At 38.9% G+C, this 14,582-nt stretch overlaps 1 protein-coding gene across 1 annotated transcript in view; it reads left to right on the top strand.

Moving 5' to 3' along the window:
• NSMCE2 (NSE2 (MMS21) homolog, SMC5-SMC6 complex SUMO ligase) overlaps positions 1-14,582 on the top strand; it is a 213,640-nt gene that overhangs the window by 30,111 nt on the left and 168,947 nt on the right. Inside the window, exon 3 of the mRNA XM_063451068.1 lies at positions 13,927-14,033. Coding sequence (XP_063307138.1) covers positions 13,927-14,033 — 107 coding nt within the window. The remainder of the gene's footprint in view (positions 1-13,926; positions 14,034-14,582) is intronic.

Below are 14,582 nucleotides of genomic sequence, written 5' to 3'. Positions count from 1 at the left end.
ACTTGGACTTGAAAGATACCTATATTGCCGATAATGCAGACAAAAGCCGCCATCATAGTCCTGGAGGGCCCACAGCACACTTTAGCTTACCTTCCCAGCAGCTCCCTGCAGCTCCCCTGCATAACTCTTGCGAGTCCCGCGACCGTCAGAGCATTGCCATGGGTTACCATGGCAATGCTCCGCACGACACACAGGCCGCAAGAGTTAGAGATGGGAGCTGCTGGGAAGGTAAGCTAAAGTGTGCTGGGCCCCCTCTGCACAGTCCATTCCACCAGACCACCAGGGAATGCCATATCCCTCCTGCCTGACCAGGTAAGAAGCAGGGAGGGGGGACTAAAACATAATTTAAAAAAAAAAAATTTTTTTTTTTTAAGTTTAAAAAAAATAAAAATGCCTCCCCCCCCCTTTTTTTACACACTTAACATACCTACACAAACACTCACTGCACACACTATACACACACTACACAAACACTCCATTCACTATATACACACTACACAAACACACACACTCTGCATTCATTATATACACACTGAGTTCACTAATCAAATACTCTCACTGCATCCACTACACACATATATATATATATATATATATAGTCTTGAAAATATTCTGTCTGGCATGTATATTTTGTGCATTTACCTTAATAAAAAAAATAATAATAAACATGCCCAGTTAACAGTAGATTTGTGTAGAAATATATATATATTTTTTTTTAAATGGTAAATGTACAGAGTAGCGTTAAGTTATCGGCTATCGCCTGAAAGTTCACAGATTATCGATATCTGCTCTAAATAAAATCTATATCGGTCGATCCCTAGATAGGATTAATGCTTTAGTATTCATATTTCTCATAATTTACTAATAGTTTGATTTTATTTTTTTGTTCTCACTAGAATCCTCTACAAGGGGTGCAGGGACGTGTATAAAAGCAGATGATTTTTGAGATGTTACCTTTTAGCTGAAAGCAGCACGGGGAATTGTTATTGTACGACTCACCTACTGGTTTTGCCTTGATATGGCAGGTGAGCTTACACTTGAATAGTGATACTAAAAAAACCTCCAGTTATTTAAATGTGCCTATGGAATTGGGATAGTGTGCATGTAACTTTTTCATGGGGTTAACACATATTTGTGTCAAATAATTGATTTTACTTGTTATACTTCATGCTATTATACTTTACAATCAGCTCTCCAACATACATTTCCTTACGCCTTTATTCCAGAAATGCGGATTTACTGCACCTCTGTCTAGGTTTTCAAGAAATAGGAGTGTTACGAGTCATTTGGAAAGAATGCAGCACATAAGACCATTGTTTTGTCTTATGAAACATGCTCTGCTGTTCTTTCAGACAGAGAAGGGGGGCTGTGGCCATAACCCTTCGCATCAGTAGGGACTGGAACAAACTGCACTCTGGTCTACTTACATCTCATACTGTAGTCTACGGGGTGCTTAACAAATACCTGTAGGGTTCATAAAGCTCTCTTTATATATTGAAGTGCAATTTTATTTCATTTCAAATTATTTCAAACATTTTGGGAATCAGGAAACTTGTTTATCCACGTTTTACATTGCAAAACACAAGCAACAGATGATACCTTTCCTTTATTTCTTGGTACTTTTCAAGCTGTGTGGGAGTCGAAGGGATAATTTCCCTGTACAAAGTGTTCAGATATGTTCTTGTATTCGAGTTAACCTGTCAGAAAAAAAACAGTAAAAAAAAAAAAAAAAAGTCTATTGTTCATTTTTTTTTTATTTGTATGAAATAATTTGCCTAGAGCATATTATACTGTGCCTGGAAGCTGCAGGGTGCGCCCTGGGTGCCTAATATGACAGGGAGGTATTTGTGGGCCTTTAGGGCATTGCTCTGTTCTCTTGGTAAGGAGAATGGTACACACAATGGAAAACTAAAAGAGGAGATGGTACCTGTCATTGCACATACAACTTCAAATTAAAGAGAAAGCATTTTAATCTGTGCTGAGGATTGAATGGCCGCAGAGAGCAGGAGAACCCTGTTCTCCACTTGTGGTTCTCCTGTTCTCCATACCACAGCGCTACGGAATTTGTTGGCGCTATATAAATAATAAAATAATAATAATAATAATATGCATTGCAGCTCCTGTGATGATTGCTCTGATAAGAGATTGTACACAATTCTGTTGCCTGTGCACTGGTAAGAAGCCAGGATAGCACTATGGAGGCATTGGCAAGCAGGGCACATCCTTAGGGAGCGGGATGGTGGTATAGAAGGGTACTAGTTTGTTAAACACCAAGGAGAAAAGCTGCTAAATGCAATATACCATATAACTGGGCTCTTATGGTAATCTATATATGCATTGCTTAAGGATATAATGTCTTGTAAAGGTGGAGCAGTCATTATACATTCTGCCTATTTAACTCCCTGTAGAAATCAAAATAAGACGTCTTCAGGAACAGAACTAGACAGAACTCCGTGTTATGATTATTGTGTTCTAAACTCTAAAGACAGGTTGGCGATTAAAGTGCCCACGAATACATAACACATATCCTCAACTGCTGGGCAAATTGTAGAATAGTTAACAAAACATATAGACAGTGTCTAAATTGCTTTGTACTTTATACTTTGTGTTTCTGTGGTGACCATTCCATTTATTCTTTCATGCAGAGCATCGAAGAAACCTGTTCTGATTTTACCAGGAAATGCTTTTCTTAAAGTTATTCCTGTTAATACTGGGTTCCAGGTTAATTTAATCTTAAAGGGGAACTCTAGTCCGTATAACCACTACAGGTCGCTGGCACAAACCATTTAAGAACAGTGTAAAACAAAAAGGGATGTTCTTGCACTGATGTTTGGCTGAAATGGCTTGGGACGTATAGTCAATCAATATTGCTGAGGTTGAATGATATGGAAATGTTAATTCCACATCATCAATGTAGCAGATATGAGGGTAGCCCCAGGGGCCAGGAAAACCTTTAGTTTACATTAGACTCTTCTGAAACGTTTTAGTAATAGGCCAGAGGACTATATGCAACAAAACCAGTACAACGAGCTGTAGTGGTCATGTTGGTTTGAGTGCCCCTCTAAGGTTTACATTGTTTTCCAAAATAAAGCTTAAATTTCATTATTTTTGGAAAAACGTTTCAAGTTATCGCAATCTGTTAAAAAAGCTTTTCAAATAATTTATCTAGAGAACTATCAGTTATAGTCTATGGAAGTTTTTGCAGATACATAATTTGAAAAGTTTAATGACTTTGTACATTATACAATAGAAATGCTGTCTGAGTGGCTAATCTCTTGTCGGCTGAGGGTGAAGAGAGTTATAGTCCAGCAACAAGGCGCGTGGATCCAGGAGAGTGGTCAGAAGGGGTGCTTCCAAGTGCATTTTTTTGATTTTCACAGTCATGTAATTGGGCCTCTTCATAATTGGCAATAGTTCCTGACTTGAGGTTTTGTCCATCAACAAAACTGAGAAAGAAGTTTTAATAAAACACGGGATCGCGTGTGTAGTACAGTTTTTCTTTCGAGGTTTTCAACACACTTCGATGAAGGACTCATGCTGAAAGAATTCCATGCATGTGACTATTCAGGTTAAGGGGCTGTTTGTGTTATTGAAACTGTTCTTCAGTTTGAGTCGGCTGACATGGAATAAATTAGATTTCACTCTTGGTTCAAATCACACTTAATGTCTTCTCCTTTTAATTACAAAAATAAAAATCGAGAAAGGAATATTCCGAATTTCAGGTTAATATCAGTTCACAAATGGCGATATAGTGGTGAAGGCATGTAACCCCATACTGTCATTTCAGAAAAAAAGATTAAACAGATGACCTTGGCAGGCTGCGTTTTATGTAGTAACTCTTTCTTAATGTCAGGAATATCAAGGCTCACATGGGATTCCCAGCTTTGTTCATGGTCTACTGAGCGAAATATTGCAAATGCTCACTAAAGAGATTAAATCAAATAGTGGATCAGTGGTTATCAAACACCAAATCATGCTTGCTTTGCAGCCCATATGATTACCTTCTTCTATCTTCATCTTTATCGTACTGCTCTTTAAAAATGAACTGTTTGTCTTATTTTCCTACACCAGCTGCTTAATATGTGCTTTGATGGGATTATCCATGCATAGTGCACCATCTTGTGAAGCACAATTTAAGCCGGGAACACCCAGGCTATAGTGCCCAGTCATGGTTATTTCATCCTTTGAGGGTTATGCTATACCTTGTTTCAGATTTTCCATGTGACCCTCTCGATATTGCAAGTGTTTCCAATTCTGCCCTTTTTGTTGTCCATGACAAACGATTTTAGATTTCAAAAAGGAATGATCTTCTGAAATCTTAATTCTAGTCTAATTAGAGGGTCACTTGAAAAATGTATCAGTCATTGCGGTACTCTGTTATTTTACATATGTTTCACTGGACTAATATGGCTACTCGAAGTACTGAAAACGCAGACGCACACACTTTAACCCCTTAGTGACCAGACCGTTTTTCAATTTTCTTACTATTAAGGACCAGGGCTGTTTTTACATTTCCACCGTGTTTGTGTTTAACTGTAATTTGCCTCTTACTCATTTACTGTACCCACACATATTATATACTGGTTTTCTCACCATTAAATGGTATTTCTAAAGATACCATTATTTTCATCATATCATATAACTTACTATTAAAAAAAATATAAAATATGATGAAGAAATTTAAAAACCACACTTTTTCGAATTTTGACCCCCCAAATCCTTTGCACATCTACAACCACCAAGAAAAACACCCGTTCTAAATTTTGTACTGAGTTTAGAAATACCCAATGTTAACATGTTCTTAGCTTTTTTTGGAACGTTATAGGGCAATAAATACAAGTAGCACTTTGCTATTTCCAAACCATTTATTTTTTCACAATTAACTAAACAATTAACTAAACTTACATACATACAAACTTACATATATACACACACACACTTTTATTTCCTATATATGTATAATATATTATAATTAAAGCATTTTATAATATATTATACATATATAATGCATAGATAACATTTCATTATACGTGTATTTTGAAATATATGCGTATACATCTTAAAGTACACTTATCATGAAATGATATATATGCATTATATATGTATAATATATTATGCTTTAATTATTTTATAATATATTATACATATATATTTATATATATATATATTTATTTTATTTGACACCTCAGACAGTCCCCCTGCTGGCACCTCCATAGACTTCTATTGCGGCCATATGATCATGGTGATCACATGGCCCTGGAGGGCCGGGGTGCCTGGAGCTGCTGCAGGAGGACTGCTTGGGTCTCCGGCAGTCCCCTCTAACCGTAATCGCCGCGGACCGCCGGTCCAGGTAAGTCCAGGACTCCTATTTGCCATCCTGGAGGGGATATTCTAAATGTATTTTGGTTTAAATATATATGTATAATATTATCAAAATACAGTTAGAACAATTTTTAACCGCTTTATAATTTTTTTTAAATGTAATTTTATTTAATTTATTAATTTTATTTTATATATATATATAAATAATTATAATTGTCATTCTAAGTCTATTTTAATATTATATTAACTAATATTAACTAACTAACTTAACTAATTAAACAAATATTAAAATACACTTAAGAATGGTGTACTTTACATGCATGTGTTCTAAGTACTTTTTATGTACGTTGTCACGAACTTTGAAAACTTTTTTTAAGGCACTAGGGGCCTGCCTGCCTATTACGGCCATGTAATCGCGAGGACCCCGCGATTACATGGCCCGGGAGGGCCGCATCAGGAAGTGGGGGTCTGCTTGAGGTACAAGACCGACCCCAGGATCACGATCCTCGGCGGGGTAAGTGGCGATTTACTACATGACATACCAGGTAGGTCCACGTTTTGGTGGACATACCTGTTACGTCATTGGTCGGGAAGGAGTTAAAAACCAATGTTAACTTTTAAGTTTGCTTCTTTAATTATTTATTTTTAGAATGCAGCTGGAATGGTGAATTATTTTTATTTATTTTTTTCTGGGTTTTCTTATAGCTGAGGCAAGCACTGACATCATGAACGAATGCCTTTAGTCAGTCAATTTTACACGAAGACTCTGATTTTCCAATGCAGGCCTCGATTTAAGCTTTTCAGAAGATCACAATCTGTTTTAAAAAATAATAATTTTAATTTCTTTATCTACAAAATTGCCCATGGACTTTAGAAGACATGGCGACTTCTGTAGATATATAAAAAAAAATAATATTTTTTTATTAAGGCCTAAATTAGTAGAGGTTACAGAGTTAGCATGCTCTGTACCCGATATACATGGAAAAGAGAATCCCTTGCTACCTGGGCTCCTTGTCACAGAGGAACTGATCCAGGAGTAGGCAACCTTCAACACCACAGATATTGTGGACTACATATCCCTTGATGCTCTGCCAGCATTACGGTTTTAACAGCATTATGGGAGATGTAGTCCAAAACATCTGGAGTGCCGAAGGTTGCTTATATGCCTTGCTTCAGCTGCATCTGGGAGCCTTAGGAGGTTTCGAGAACTCTGGATACATATTAGGGCTTTTGTGCAGGCTGCAGCTTGCTTCGCTCTTTGAAATGCAGATGCCTAGTTGTCGCACGTCAAACATGTTAACAGTGTATATACATATTGCAGTCATACAGGGGTGTGAAAGCAACATGTGACATTTGCAAATGTAAATACACTCTTGCATTCCTGCTCACACACTGACCTTAATACACTTATGCACACTAACACCTGCATGTTCACTGACTCATATAGTGGTGTATTTGCACGCACACTGACCCTTGAAGTACAGGTACTCCTCACTTACCGACCGGGTTTCGTTCCTACAACCCGGTCAGTTAAGGGATTCTCTGCTCTGGTGCGCATGTCTATGTTAGGGGAAATTTCCCTGAGCATAGATTAGAGCATGGGTCGTCAACCTGGTCCCTACCGCCCACTAGTGGGCGTTTTACGATTTCAGGTGGGCGGTAGGGATTTCCAGGTTTTGACGACCTGACGACCGGGCGGGCGGGTGCGAGCCGGCGGTACCCCTGCGACTGGGTACCGCCGTGACAATTTGCGGCCCCGGCCCACGCGGCAAACCGCCGGGGCCGCATATGGAGGGTTCCATCGGGTGGCCCATGCTGTCAGGGCCACCCGATGGATGTGGATTGTGAGGGGGCCTGGTCGCGCTGGTAAAGCGCCCAGCGCTGACCGGGCCCCCTGTGATGACATCATCTCTGCTGGGAGGAAGTGATTCCCGGTCACTCCTCCCAGCATACTGAGAGCCCGCGCGGGAGGAAGGAGGAGGAGGGAGTCAGAGTGGGAACTCTGACTCCCATCCACCTGAGCCACCACTGGACCCCAGGGAAAGTCACCCTCCTGAATCTAAAAGGTAGGAAACAGGAGGGTGACTTAAATATAATATGTGTGTGTGTGTGTCTTTGTATGTATGTCTTGTGTGTGTTTGTGTGTGTGTGTCTTTGTATGTATGTCTTGTGTGTGTCTGTATATATGTGTGTCTTGTGTGTGTGTATGTATGACTGTCTGTTGGTATGTGTGTCTTGTGTGTATGTATGTATGACTGTCTGTTGGTATGTGTGTTTTGTGTGTGTCTGTATGTATGTGTCTTGTGTGTATGTGTGTCTGTCTGTGTTCCTGTATGTGTCGTGTGTGTATGCGTCGTGTGTGTGTGTCAGTATGTGTCTGTATGTGTCGTGTGTCTGTATGCGTCGTGTGTGTATGCGTCGTGTGTGTATGCGTCGTGTGTGTATGCGTCGTGTGTGTATGCGTCGTGTGTGTATGCGTCGTGTGTGTATGTGTCGTGTGTGTGTATGTGTCGTGTGTGTGTATCTATGTGTCTGTATTTGTGTATGTGTGTGGCTGTATTTGTGTGTGTGTGGCTGTATTTGTGTATGTGTGGCTGTATTTGTGTATGTGTGGCTGTATTTGTGTATGTGTGGCTGTATTTGTGTATGTGTGGCTGTATTTGTGTATGTGTGGCTGTATTGGTGCATGTGTGGCTGTATTGGTGTATGTGTGGCTGTATTGGTGTATGTGTGGCTGTATTGGTGTATGTGTGGCTGTATTGGTGTACGTGTGGCTGTACGTGTGGCTGTACGTGTGTCTTGTACGTGTGTCTTGTACGTGTGTCTTGTACGTGTGTCTTGTACGTGTGTCTGTCTGTTATAGTGGACTATATAGTAAGTGGGCTACCTAGCTCAGCCTTCCTACTGGGCATTGCTACAAGGAAGGTTAAAAAATAGAAAAAAGGGGGAAAAAAAGGTGGGGAGGGGAATTGAGGAGGGAGAGGAGAGGAGCTGACGCACAAATGAGAAATCATATTATGCGCAAACAGAGAAGTCGTCTGAATATCACTGAAAGAGACCTTCGTTTGTTCCTTACGAAAATCGAACCAGATATCAAATATTTAGTCTCGCAGCATCAACCTCAAGGATCTCATTAATCACTAGTAAAGGTAATTTCAATTTACTTTATTGTTTTCTCATTAAACTTTATAAAGTTAAAAACCTTATAAACCTGCATTAAGTAGAAATAAAAAGATAAATGTACGTACATTTATTTTTTGTAAAACACCCTCCTTTCTAAAAAAAATCTGCATTTGCGCGAAAACTGGTGGGCGGTAAGGAATTTTTTCAACCAAAAAGATGCATTAGTGGGCGGTAGGTAAAAAAAGGTTGACTACCACTGGATTAGAGGGATTCCCTGCTCTGGTGCGTTCGTCTATGTTCAGGGGAAACATAGACAAATGCAATAGAGCAGGGAATCCCTCTAATTCATTCGTCAGCTTGCACTTACCACCCTGTGAGAGAGCTGGTCGTAAGTGTGAGCCGTCGCAAAACGAGGACCACCTGTTTACAGCTATGTATTAGCACAACTGCTGATACTCCATCCAGTGGACACAACATAAATAAAAAACACACACTGCTTGTCTGCATTTTCAGTTGGAGTAGCTATTTATTTGTCCTAAAAATCTTGTTTTTGTGTGTATGCTATTTTTTCCCTGTTTTTTTTATTTATTTATTTTTTTAAATCAACTGCAGTATTATGCTGTTAGGGAACAAGCTATTTCTGACAGGGTTATTGAGTAAAGTGAGAATTCAGCTGAACTGGAATCGTAGCTGGCTTCGAGAAAGTTTCCAGTTTGGCTGTTTTCACCTCCAATTTGAAATTCAGTTTTGTTCCCATTTAAGTTAATATCCCTGTTAAGGTTCTGGTGGCAGAGATAGATTCATTGCTCCTTTGGTCATCCACACAGCGTCTTGACTCACTGCTCTGGCAGAAAGGGATATGGCATCTGATGCTTAACCTCTTAAGGACCAAACTTCTGGAATAAAAGGGAATCATGACATGCCACACGTCATGTGTCCTTAAGGGGTTAAAGGAACACTATAGGGTTAGGAACACAAACATGTATTCCTGACCCTACAGTACAGTGTTACAACCACCATCTATCCCCTCTGCCCCCCATCCCTCCCTTTGCCATTCCTAAATATAGTAAAATCTTACTTTTATTCCAGTCTGCTGCTGCTGGCTCTGACCCTTATCTGCCTACTTGTCTGACATCATCAAAGGTGTTGATCAAAAGCCAATCACCATGCTTTCACATAGGATTGGCTGAGACACTCAACGAGGCAGATCAATGCATATATATATATATATATATATATATATATATATATATATATATATGAAGAAAGTTCAGTATCTCCATGTATAGGTTGGAGACACTGAATGTCAGTCACACTGTGCAGCACTGCCCCAGGAAGCACCTCTAGCATCCATCCGAGGAGTGGCCAGTGAAGTTATCACTAGGGTGTAATGTAAACACTGTATTTTCTCTGAAAAGAGAGCGTTTACTGCAAAAAGCCTGGAGGGAATGATTCTACTCACCAGAACAAATACAGTAAGCTGTAGTAGTTCTGCTGACTATAGTGTCCCTTTAATGCTCTGGCACAAGTGTGTGTGGAATGCATGAGGAACCCTGAATGTGTTTCTGCTGTCAGAGGATGCAAAAACAGGCCACTACCCTGCTAGACACCCTTGAAATAAAGTCTTAACACATCTGGATCTTCCATTGGCTTCTCTATCCTTGCCTCTGACCGAAAGGGAGAGTAATTAAATTGCAAGAGTGTATCTATATGTATGTAATCATGGTTATTTACTAAAGTAAGAATTGTTAGGAATTCAAAGTAAATCATATGAATATATGCAAGTCTGATTGCTCTCAACATTGCAATGAAAGTTCCTGGTTAGGACACTACGGGGGCTCCAGCATTGGTAATGGAGGCAGGGAGTGTCGTCTAGTGGTCCTCAGGTAAGAAGTCAATCTGTTCAAAAACGGGTGCCCATCTACTCCTGGCAACCTTCACCACTACAGTGAGTTGTAGTGGTTATGGTGCTTGAAGAGTTCCTTTCAGGTCCATTTTAAAAGAAAGAAGTGCCTCTCTTGAAAGAGAACACACACACGTTGTAGATTATTTTCCATGTTTATTCAGTGGTGTAAATGTTATGCAAGTGACAGTTCTCCTGTAATATATTCGCGTCTAGCAGGTTTAGCGACGTTACAGGTCTCACGTCCTCAATTCACTCCTTTTAATTTCCGCTATTGAATGGCATGTTGATATGCTGACTCCATGTCCATTTAATGATACAGGTATTTTAAAAAAACGGCCAATTAGTGTTGTGCTTTTTAAAAGTTCTTTATTTCATTAGTTGAATCTTTGCCAATGAGTCATGCAGTAAATGTGATTGCATAATTTGGAGGTAGTGATAACTGAAACTTATAAACATACAAGCAAGAAGTGAAGGAAGTATGAGAAGTATGATGATGAGCAAGCTATTTAATGTTGCACAATAATGAGAATGACTTACATAGCAAATGGTTTGTATTTTATGGAACTTGGAAATTACCTATATTTTATATTGCATGAGAGTAATCTGACTGTTCATTCACAAAAAAACAACAACACTTTGCAGTATAAAAGGGATCAATTAAAGGGAAACTGTAATTAAAAATAAACTTTTTGATTAGGTAAAGGACCACTAAAGTCACCAAAACCACTTCATCTCAATAAACTGGGCAGTGGTCCTGCAGTGTTAACCCCTAAAACTAAAACCTATACTGACAGCTGCTAGAGGCACTTACTAAGAAACAACTGAGTAAAACTCGGTTACGTTAATGTTCAGCGTGCAGAAAGGGCATTAAACGTCGTCAAATGCAGCTCAAAGGAAAGTATTGAATTTAGAAAGACGCATTGATGACATTGGGGGAGGTGGATCGGGCAGCAATCTAACTACGGACAGGGGAACTATAGCATTAAGAATACGCTATAGTGTTCCTAAACGGTCACTCCAGACCCCTAAACAACTTTAGGTTGCTGAAAAGCTTTATGTGTAGAGTGTGTCCTATATTTTCATTTTTTAAGAAGTGTGCGGATTTCAAGAGAAATTGACACTTTTCTAAATTAACCTGATTACACCCCCTTGGCTTTTAGGCAGACAACTGGTCGTGTTACTTCCTGGTTTTGTTAGCTCAATGCAGCTTACCTCAAGAGGCAGCAATTGCGCAGAGCAAGACTTTCATTGAGCTGTATTGGGAAGTCTGTGATTGGATAGCCACAGAAAGTCTGGGCGGGGTTAAAAGGGGAGAGCTTGCAAAGGCATCAGACAAGAGAACTGCAGGTTTTACAAGCTGATTTTAGATGTACCCCAATAAAAAAAAAAAAAACCAATTAAAAGTATGCAATTTTTCATTGGGGTAATCTATTAAATAGTTAGTTTTTTTAAAGTCATTTTGTATTGTAGTGGAGTGACCCTTTAAGTTAAATGTTAATGGTTGTTTGGTTTATATGATTTTAGTGTTTTTGGTGCTGTTTAAAGGAATACTAGGAATGTTAGATATAAATACATATATTTGTAATATTGGAGAGTTCTATTATTGAATTAGATTTCAGGACCCTCCCATGTCTCAAAAATAAAGCTGCTAACCCAGCAGTGAAAAATTATCCACTACTACACTGGAAGGTTCTCATTTGTGAGGATCTGCCAGGCCAATCACCGCCTCTCATAGAGGAGCACTGTGGTTATAGGGTGCATGAGCAGTAATCATCTTACTGCATCAATAGAATACTTCTCATTGAGTAGCACTGTCTTCCACATTGAGCTTCTTCATATGGAAGCACCATCTCATCTCTGATTGACAGCTAGTAGGGTACAACTTAGGTCTTATATGAAAGTGCTGATTTTTGAGTGATCTTGAAATTGGATTTTTAAAAAAAAAAAAAAATAGAGAATTAACTCATCAGCAGTTTAGAGTGTTCCTTTAAAAAAACACAATGGGGTCAAATTACCCTTCTAATGTAATGCATTCTATAGCAGGAAAAAGTAAATAAAATATACATATTTGCCTTCAAGATTTTCTTGCATGTGCTGTTATCTGGTCTGCCTGCAGCTACAGGCAGTCCCTTCCCTCATCAAAAAGAGACTTTTATTTCATAAACTTCTGTCCAGGAGAGGTTTTTGGGATAAGTAGTTTATCGTCAAAAGAAATAACATTCTTCATATAGAACGAATGGAACAACTTTGTATACTGATAGCGGCCACATGGCAGCTTCTCTCAATTTACACATTTTATTCATCAGATCATGTAGAATTCATACCTGGAAACTTACAATTCTGTTAATCCAATGCTTTCCTATCATACGAAACCTTTCTATATGTCTGCCATTTATATTGACATGATCGCTATCGAAACATACCTCTCTTTAATGTGAACGTGACTGCACGCGCTGTAATTAAATGTTGACGTTTAGTAATGTAATTTGTCATTTACCGAAATATGGAACACAATGTATTATTATCCTGTTATTATTTATATAGTGCCAACAAATTCCGCAGCGCTTTACAGTGGGCGGACGAACAGACATGTAGTTGTAACCAGACAAGTTGGACACACAGGAACAGAGGGGTTGAGGGCCCTGCTCAATGAGCTTACATGCTAGAGGGAGTGGGGTAAAGTGACACAAAAGGTAAGGATAGTATTAGACTAGTGACAGTTGCAAGAGAGGAATCAGATTATTACTTTAAATAAAGGTTTACCTAGCAACATAATGCCTGCGAAAACTCCATATTCTAGATAATGGCTGTGCATTTTGTATGCAGTATACAATTTGATTGTGTGGCCATTATCAGGATAAACTTAGCATCAAAATATACATCATCTTTTCTTTTATGTACAGTTTCACACTCCTAAGTAACATCTTTGTTACTTAAAGGATATTCCTTGTTTTGAGCAAACTTTCAAAACCTTTCTCTATCCATTAGTGTATGTACTGTAAAGGTAAGATGTTAACTTAAGATGAAGCAACGGATTGTTAATCTTTGAAGGTTAAAACCCATGTCAAATAACTACATTTCTTTCTAACTTTGGAGGGTTCCTTTTTTACTTTTAGATTTAGGAGTTCTCTGAAGTATACTGAAAAAGAGGCTACTTACTTATAATCAAAGATAGAAGATGATGTGTTCTGCCTCTCACAGAGAAACATTGTGAGATAGGGAAATTGTGTGGCAATTGCTGCTCTGCATCAGCAGTGCATCTTTTAGAGAAGTATTGAATTCAATGCTTCTCTTTGAGAAGACCTCATTTCCACCTCCAGTAAGTGCTCAAGGTAAATGAAGATTTACCCTATTGTAAAATAGGGTAGCAGGGACACTCTGTCGAGCACTAAAGCACTTCACCAAGCTAAAGTGGTTTAGGGATCTGGAGTCTACCTTTAAAATCGCTGGGGGAGCATCGGCTGAAATAATTATCTGAATTCTGAAATGAGATTTTGTAACATTGTCATTTAGTAGCTTTCTCGGTGTGTTTGTTAATTTGTTAACTAGTGATCTCTTTTGTCCTCCATTTTTAGGTGACACTGTTGATGTAGAGAGCATGGAGCCAGTGATGCTGGAATATGCCGCAATGGACCGAGATTTAAACCAATATATTCACGCAGCTGAAGAAATTGTCCGTAAGGTAAGACGACATAAAAATAAGAACATGCCCATCAGGTCTGTGCATATTAAATGGGAATCGCAACCTTACATAGTTTAGTTGAGGTACCCTTACAAAACATGTTCATGGTGCTGTCACAAAAAGAGTGGTTCTTGCTAAAAGTTCACAAGGTCGAGCTCTAAGGGATACTCTAGCGCAGAATATAATACATTCTAGATTAAACACACTGTGTAATAAGGGAATATAAAAGCAAAAAAACAATGCAAGTCACAGTCACAGCCAGGAGAGGTGTCGCTAGGGCTGCATAAACTCCCCCCCCCCTCCCCCCTCCACCCCAAAAAAACTATTTAATGCTAAATGGCAGAGAAATGAACAATGAGACTGCAGAAACATGCTCTAAAGACTTTATTACGATTGAGTTGTTTTTGTGCTTAGTGACTTCCTAAACAAGACAATTCACAGAATTTTTTAACAAATAAGAACATTACAGTAGGTAAAGTAAAAAAAAAACCTCAATTCACTGTAAAAAATTGATGATGAAGATGAGATATGACTGTATAACCACAGAGC

The sequence above is a fragment of the Pelobates fuscus genome, chromosome 4 (assembly GCF_036172605.1).
Source record: "Pelobates fuscus isolate aPelFus1 chromosome 4, aPelFus1.pri, whole genome shotgun sequence".
Taxonomy (NCBI): domain Eukaryota; kingdom Metazoa; phylum Chordata; class Amphibia; order Anura; family Pelobatidae; genus Pelobates; species Pelobates fuscus.
This window is presented reverse-complemented; position numbering and strand designations above follow the sequence as displayed.